This window comes from Gavialis gangeticus, unplaced genomic scaffold (genome assembly GCF_001723915.1).
Source record: "Gavialis gangeticus isolate Ggan-Ray unplaced genomic scaffold, GavGan_comp1, whole genome shotgun sequence".
NCBI lineage: Eukaryota > Metazoa > Chordata > Crocodylia > Gavialidae > Gavialis > Gavialis gangeticus.
Window position 1 is genome coordinate 9653875 of NW_017729009.1, and position 8144 is coordinate 9662018.

At 53.8% G+C, this 8144-nt stretch overlaps 1 protein-coding gene across 1 annotated transcript; it reads right to left on the reverse strand.

The window, feature by feature from the left end:
• Positions 1-645: 645 nt before the first annotated feature.
• LOC109292348 (uncharacterized PE-PGRS family protein PE_PGRS3-like) lies at positions 646-7441 on the reverse strand. The gene is made up of 9 exons (XM_019509742.1): positions 7401-7441; positions 6037-6711; positions 5031-5135; positions 4208-4354; positions 2848-3485; positions 2551-2642; positions 2150-2192; positions 1835-1904; positions 646-969 (listed from the first exon to the last, which is right to left on the reverse strand). Exons 1-5 carry the CDS (start codon positions 7439-7441, stop codon positions 3386-3388), a joined length of 1068 nt encoding a protein of 355 aa, XP_019365287.1. The 3' UTR covers positions 646-969; positions 1835-1904; positions 2150-2192; positions 2551-2642; positions 2848-3385.
• Positions 7442-8144: the final 703 nt, after the last annotated feature.

An 8144-nucleotide genomic window follows, 5' to 3' on the forward strand; every position in this document is an offset into this window, starting at 1 on the left:
GGGAGCTTGGGGGTGGGTGATGGAGAGGAGACATGGGAACGGGGCCAGTGAACCTGCCATTTTTCCCGGAGGGAGAGTTGCGGGTCCAAGTGACAGAGAGATGACTGCAGTAGGGGGGTCACTGAGCCGCCCTGCTGTGTGCCCCCGAGCAAAGACCCCCCTTCTTGCAACAAGGCTGGGCAACTAAAGAGCAGCCCCTGCGATATCAACACCCAGCTCGCTGGGAAAGGAGAGGCAAATAAGAAAAGTAAATGAACCAGAAGACTCAAGAACAAGGGCAGCATAAATCTGCATAAACACAACTCGGGGAAACGTTCATTTTTCATCTCCGGTTTCATTTTTGCAGCTACTTTAAATTGCAAGAGGCCTGCCGCCTTCAGGGTCGGGCAGGATTTAGATTCCAGTCCAGGCTGGGATCTCATTGCAGCGCCACGCTTCCCCGATGGGCTTATCTATTCAATATTCGTTGGACATCAGAATAACTTCTGGAGCAGAAAGGAGAAATGAATAGCAAAACCCTCGCAAATGCTAAAATCCTTTGCCCATTTGGAAGAGAAAATAACCTCAGAGGCAGAAGGCAGATGATAAAGAATCTTTTATTGGAAAGAGAAATGCAAGAGATGCGAAACACCCAACCCACAATTGAATGCTCACCCAAAGCCGCGTGGAGATTATTTGCTGGGGTAATATTGATTCTGATCATTGCAAGGTGTAAATGCTTGCCCACATGCTTGCTACCTGTGCATTTGGATTATGCTTTTTTGGTTTTGAACTCAAATCGCCAGAAACACCACAACATCTTCTGCATGCAGCCAAGCACTGGAAATGCTGGCGGCAAGGAAAAGAAGTTGAGTGCAGGCTCCTTTGGTCTCACTGTTCTCCCCCTCCATCATGTGGGATGCTTCCAAGGGGTGCAAGTTTCTTCCACCAGCAGGATTTCCCGGAGTGGTCAGATGCCAGGAGAAAGCCCTGTCCGAAAGAAAAGCTTTATTTGATCTGGCGCCAGGGCCCAATACATCAGCCTCAGCCCATGCAAAGCTGCTGCTGAAGTCTGGGAGGGTTTTGCACGAAGGAGCTTTTCAGGTGCTGATCCGTATCCTTTAACAAGACCTACTGATGCAAGTGGGTTTTATGGCAACTGACTCAAAGAGCGTTACGATCAGGAGGTCACCAGGATGTGACAAGCTAGAGAGGAGTACCGACTGGGCATACAGCAAGTGATAGTCGGTACTGGGCACTAAAACAGATGCTCTGGAGAGGTTGCTCATCCTCAGAAGTGCTTGAAAGCAGATTAGACAGACACGCAGATGAGACAGTTTAAAAATACCCCTTGGAAGAGTTTATTTGCTGCTAGTGTTCATGGGCTATGCTTGACAAGCTCTGTTCATCTTTCCGCAGGAGGAAAAGCATTTATGGACAGTTCTGCTGATCAGCAAGTACTCTGAAAAGGTTCAGAGAAATGGGTCAATGATCATTGCTGTAGACAGTGTTGATGCTCCTTGCATTAGCCCCGCACAAGGCCACAGACGGTGCAGCATTACGTTCCCACGTGTAATCACGCGAGCATCGTTCACAATGCAGAAGCACTTTGCTAGCAGCAAGGTTCCCGTGCGCAGGGTATAGGCCAGCTTCTTACCCAGCAGCAACGTAGCAGCGGGCAGGCAGGCGGCGCTTCACCCCGGCTAGTCTACAGGTAGCACTGCATGCATGTGCTTACCCGCCCGTGGGCTCGCAGCAGCCTGCCCGGTGCTCTAACTCTACTGTGTGGACGTGGCAGGCGAGCTCTGCATTTGGGGCTGCCAAACCATTCGCCACCTGGTCCAGCCATCCTTACCCTGGGTTGCCTGCTGGGGTCTGCCAGGGAGGAGGTCACTGACTGAGCACTCCAGGATTGACACCTGCGGCTGGGAGAGATTCAAGCAAACGTGCATGTTATGAGAACTTCGCCTCCCACATTTTGCCGTCTCTGGCTCTCCGACCCCCAGCTGCAGACCTTTCTCATCAGCTCAGATGCTCCAAGGGTGGCTTCCCCTGAGATAACTACCTACCGGCTTCTAGGCAAGTAGATAAAAGTAACCAAGATTCAACCACCCTCTTCCCTAGGCTCACGCGGTCTCCGAGGAGAGAGTCGTGCTAGACACAAACTTACCCTGAAGGAGCCAGTTGATGAAGACACTCGGGAAAGGTGTATCCTACAGAAAGAGCCCAGAGCTGTTCATTAAAACCTAATGAATGCCAGGGACCACCCAGCCGATAGGAAGGCACGCAGGCAGGACCGTGAGCGAGGCAGATGGTGTTTGAAGTCCCTGTGGTCTGTGGCTGGGTCCTGAGGCCACTAAGTGGGAAGGGGCAGGCCTCTCATTTTTGGGGGAGCAACTCAAGCATCTCTGTGAGGGAAGCCACACAGAGCCCACTTCCCGACACCCCTTCCCGCAGGCCAGGGAGATGGGCTAAGAGGGGCAGGGGTCTGGGACAAAATATCCCCAAGCCCCAGCAGTCAACGGGTGTGAAACACAGCCTCAGAAATGACAGGTGAAGACAAGCCGGTACCTGCAAGTCCACTTCAAAGAACTGCCCTGTGGACACGGGCAGGGCGGAGAGGGCGGCGTGGATTTTGCCCAGCAGCCCAAAGGAGACGGTGCCTGCACGGAGGAAGGAAGCCCGTTAGGAGGAGAGATGCAATGCACCAAACGCCATCCAGTTTGCACCTCGGAGACCATGCACATCCCCGTGGTCTGCTGCTTCTGGGGCGCCGGAGCCTGCGATCAGCTCTAGAGATGAACAGAACGGGCGGCCTGAGACCCCCAAGCATCAGCAGAGGAAAGAAAACCCGCGCCAGACACTTACTGTCGAGGAAGTGCAGCTGCATGTTGATGATGTTGGTCCAAACGTTGACTAAAGGACACAGCTGCAACAAGCAGAAAAGCCTCAGTGAGGGAGTCATAGGCAGACGGACAAGTTTCGCTAGCACGACCGGCCACCTCCATTTCGGGGCCTTGGAAGCAAGTTGGAGGCAGCTTTCTCCATGGAGTAAAGCCATACAAATTGCTTAGCCCCCTTTGCCGAATGGCACAGACTCTATTTAACAGAATAAAAGATTTTTCTAACAAGTGGCTTGTTACTAAGTGATCCTGTCACTTCTGTTTACCGTGCCTTCTCCAGACTAACAGGCATTTCAGAAAGCAATTGCTTACAAATTATCCCGTAACGTTGCATGATGGAATTTGAATTACCTTTAAGAAATAAATCCTGGCTCCAAGAAAGATCAAGGAAGTATGCACAATTCAATTATGGCTTTTTGTCTGTGACTATATATACGTCTATACGGATTGGTCTATTTTTTTTAAAAACCTGCCAGGCAATTTTGAACATAAAGCAGCTCTGGTCAAGTTACAGCTTCCCGCTTGGCTCGCAGACTTACCACCGTTGGCAAGAGGGTGCGAAGAGTGTTGTTCAGCAAACCACTCACCAGACCGCTGAGCAGACTAGGAAGGAAGAAACAAAGAAGTTCAAGATAATGTCAATGTGCTTCTCAAAACAGGAGTCCCCGAGTCCCAAATGCCTTGCTGGTCTGGATCCAGGACGAGCCCAGCATCCCAACACATGCTGGGTGCGAAAGGCACTGAACATCCGCGATTCCCAGGGGCAGCGGGCATCCAGCGCCTTTGAAAAACCCTCTTATTAGCACGTCTGTCCACATTCGGTTTGGAGGCAGAAGCACTTCTCCCTTGCACACATGCAGAGAGCCGTCCTTAGGTCTGCATGCTATTTTAAACACGGCTGTTTGTGCAACAGAGGTACGTGGCTCCCGCGCTCGTCTATGGAGAAAGCTGCTTTTCTAGTGGCCCCTTCTGCTCCCTGTGCAACGAACCCGCCGTGCACCGCCGAGATTTCCTCTGAATTACTCTCCTCTCTGCCACACCGAGTTCTGGAAATCAGTGCACGGCCGCTCTGGGGTGGTCGTGGGGGGCGAATCCTGCATCCTGGCTGAAACACAGGACTGGAGAGGCGGCCACTGTGCAGATCACCAAGCGAGTCCCGCTCGGGGCATCCAAGCAGGACTCAGTGTCCGACCCTTCTTCGCAAAGCACGTGGGATGAAAAGCTCTCAGAAATGCAGAATCATTTGTGCCCAAGAAACGAAGCCCCCGAGCGCAGCAATTTGTGATGCAGGACTGCCCGAGAGCGCGACTCTTCCCGGCACTCACCCCTTCTGCAGGTCGACTTTAATGCCACCGAAAAGGCCATGGCAGTCCTTAACAACCAGCTTGAGGTCACCGGGCATCTCCTGCGTGATCCCGATGTGCGACGTGAAGTTCGCTTCCAACGAGGCTCCGCTCAGGAGCAAGAACATGCTGGAACAGAAGCCCAGACAGGTCGTGCATTTGGGAAGGGGGCCGAGCTAACCTGGGAAAGCAGCCTGTGCCATCCAGTCCTGTGTCTAAACCATGCTGTCGCTGGGTTTTACGCGGCGGCAAAGCCATCACTGGCTGGGCCCCAGAGGCTTGGATGAACGGGTCACCAACAAGGGCCGTACCAAGGGGCGGTTGCGCTTGGCACAATGCCCATGTCTGCCTCTCCGCTGCATCTGCATCTGCTTTACAGACTGGCAGCTTCTCAATGGGCAGCTCAGGATGAAATCCTGATGCTACTAAAGCCAATGCAATTTTGCCCATCACTTCAGGAGCTGGGACATCACCCTCGAGACCCCGTACGTGCCAGCAGAAACGAACACGTGCACGAGGCAACAGGAGCTCTCATGCTGGGCACTGAGGCTGGTACCTCACACCAATGCTTTCGCTCTTTCTTTTTCAAGCTTACAAGCTTGGAGAGCCTCCCTTTAATTTGGTGAAAGCTGGACACTGAGTGGTTAAATGGGATGGGAAATGTTGGGATATGCCGTTAGCTACCAAGCTGTCTTTTAACGTTTGTTATCGTATTATTACAGGCCTGGCTCGTGCCGCAGCGCTCCGGTTTCTCGGCACTTGCCGGCAGCGGCCGTGCCTGCTAACCCCGCTGTCGCCTCCTCACCCCGGCAGGTTCAGGGTTAGCTTGGACTGCAGGTTCAGCAGTAACTCGGTTCCTTGGAGGACTTTCCACGACACACGGATCTTCTCCAGGTTCAGCATATTTAACCTGCGGGGCAGACACAAAAGCAAAAGGACGGGAGTGGGTTGGCCCTGCCGTATTTCCCAGGACACCCCAGCCCTTGGTCTTCCTGCCTGGCATTGCTAGTCTTGCCCATAAGTCAGCCTGGTCTTCTGCTCCCCCCAGCAGCCAGGTACTCCCCGGCACAGTCATACGGGGACGCCAGCGTGGCATTCGTGCGAGTGACGTCTCTCCAGGAGGAGCAAACAAAGGGGCTGAGGAAGCGAGGGGCCACTGGGGTTTGTGAAAATCCACCACTGGGGGCCCCTGGGCAAGTACAGGTACTTCTCATGTGCTTAAGGCTGGGATTTTCAACAGGGCTTCAGGGAGTTGCATCAAAGTCTTTTGGACCCAGCTCCTTTGGGTTCCTTCGAAACTCCCAGACTCAAGGAACTAGTGCCCGCGGTCTTTGCTCCTATGCCAGGCACGTGAAGGCGTAGAGTTAAAAGGCAGAAGGGGAGGCAAAGGGACCCGCTGTCAGCATCACCTGGCCAGATGCAGAACAAGATGCCGGCTGCATCAAAGGGCCTGCCGCGCCTGCCCGCAGCAGGGAGGAACGTACTTCCACAGCCATCCCACGTAACCCCCTTCACTACTGTGCTACCGCCTCTCCACCCTGTTAAATCAAAGTGGTGACACCGGCACAAACCAGAAACCGGCAGCAGTGAATCAGACCCACCGACTGCATGTCCTTTAGCAAGAGGCAGGGGGTAATGGGCCCAACTTCAGCTGCTGCCCTTTGCTGTGTGGAGCCATTTAGATCTAACTAAAGCCCCCACGTTCATGGTGGAGTCAGTGGAGCTGTGGCAATTCGTGACACCCGAGGCTTTGGCCCCTCGTTAGTAACAGAACTAATAATGCCACTGAACGTCATTGCATGTTCACTCACAATGTAAAGCCCGGCACGGGCCCCTGAGGGCCTTCTTCGCCCAGAAGACCTTGTGCTCCCAGCAGGTTACCCAGGCCAAGCAGATTTCCATTGTCGAGAAGACCTTCGCCGCCAAGAAGACCTTTGCCTCCTAGAAGACCTTCGCCGCCAGGAAGACCTTTGCCTCCTAGAAGACCTTCGCCGCCAAGAAGACCTTTGCCTCCTAGAAGACCTTCGCCGCCAAGAAGACCTTTGCCTCCTAGAAGACCTTCGCCGCCAAGAAGACCTTTGCCTCCTAGAAGACCTTCGCCGCCAAGAAGACCTTCGCCTCCTAGAAGACCTTCTCCGCCAAGAAGACCTTCGCCACCAAGAAGACCTTCGCCACCAAGAAGATGTGTGTCAAGCAGACCACCTTTGCCAGACTGACTTCCAGCATCAAGTAGGCTTCCATTACGTGGTTGACTTCCCCTACTCTGGGAACCTCCGTTAGCAAGAAGACCCGTACCAAGCAGCCCACCTTCTCCAACCTGACCCGTACTGATTACACCACCTCCGCCGCCTTCATTGCTGAGAACAGCGGTACCCGCCAGACCTCCTTTGTCAAGACGACCCGTGCCAAGCACACCTCCTGCAGCAAATAAACTTTCGTTACTCGCTTGACTCTCAGTGCAGGGAAGAACTTCATGGCTGAGACCGCTTCATTTAGGCACAGAAAGACCAGAGCCATGTACACCTTCCTGGCCATGGGGGGCTGTGCTAGACGTATTTTCATGGTCTAGAAGACACATGCTAGACACATTGCCATGACTCATGAGACCCAAAGAAGGCTTGGCTTCATGGCCAAGGAGATCTATGCTATGTGCACATGCCAGGCCTGTGTCCATGAGCGGGAAGGTCGGTGCAAGACCCATTTTCGTGGCCTAGTAAATCAGTGAAAGATGCATTTGTGTAGCCAGGAAGTCTTGTGCTGGGCATGCCTTGATGGCCAGGAAGATCTCTGCTCTGAGAGTCTTCAGAAAGCCCCATGCTAGAGGCATTTCGGTGTCATTGCCTAGAGGGCCTGTGCAGGGAACAGAGCCCTCCCCTAGTAATGCACCTTTGGCAGGCAGACCTCCTGAGCTGGGGAGACCACATGCACACCTTTTCCTAGCCCACCTCCACTGTCAGGGAGGCCTGGAGAGCTACAGCTTCACGGCCAAGACCTGTGAGGGGCATGCCTTCTTTACCAAGACCCGTGCCAGGCACCTATCTATTGCCAGGCACATTTCTATTGCCAAGAAGCCCTATGCCGAGCAAACCTCCAGTGCTGAGCAGGCCTGTACCCAGCAGACCCCCTTCACCAGCCTGTGGGACGGTGGTCTGCAGCACACTGCTCACCAGCCCACCTTCCTGCAGCAAATCCGCAACGGCTAACAAGAAATCTCATTGGGTCACCTGCTCTCCAGCTAAACCGGCCTTGCGTCCCTCAGACCGCAGGGATCCTGCAGCCTTTGAAGTCAATGGCAGTTTTCCCACTCGTTTTATGGGAGCCGGGCAGGGTCCAAGTCCTTTAGGCTTCCCATTAATCTATTCTGGGCGAACGTGCCCTTGGCAAGGGGTTTTTTTGTGTCATGCCCAAGGAGCTGATTTCCTATTTTCCTGGGTACCAAACAGCAGGAGAGGAAAGCTCACAGCAGTCTTGCAAAACTGAACGTGCAGCTGGGCTTCCTGATGGAGCCGGGGCAGCGACAGGTGAAGAGCAGAGATACAGAGAGGGACTCTGAGAATTGAGAGCAAGGTGATATTTGCCTCGCTAAAAATGCAAGCTGGTCTGCTGCGACGGGAAGCTCAGAGAAACACAAGGGAACAGGCTAGCTCACCACCATTTCCAGACTTGTCTTTCCCTAAACCAAGGAGCCCTTCCAGGCTGAAGAGGCCTCGAGCCGGGGTCAGCAAAGCACAGCAGAGGACGATGCGCCAGGCCGCCGACATCCTCAGTCCCGATGCCTGCTGAGAAAACCATATCAGCACAGGTGCAAACCCAGTTCAGCAGGATGCAGGCACTGGTCCTGCTTGCCAGGATCCCAGCATCTGCGCAGAAGTGGCCTGGGAACAAGGAGGGTGGAAGGAACCCCCCAGATGGGATATTG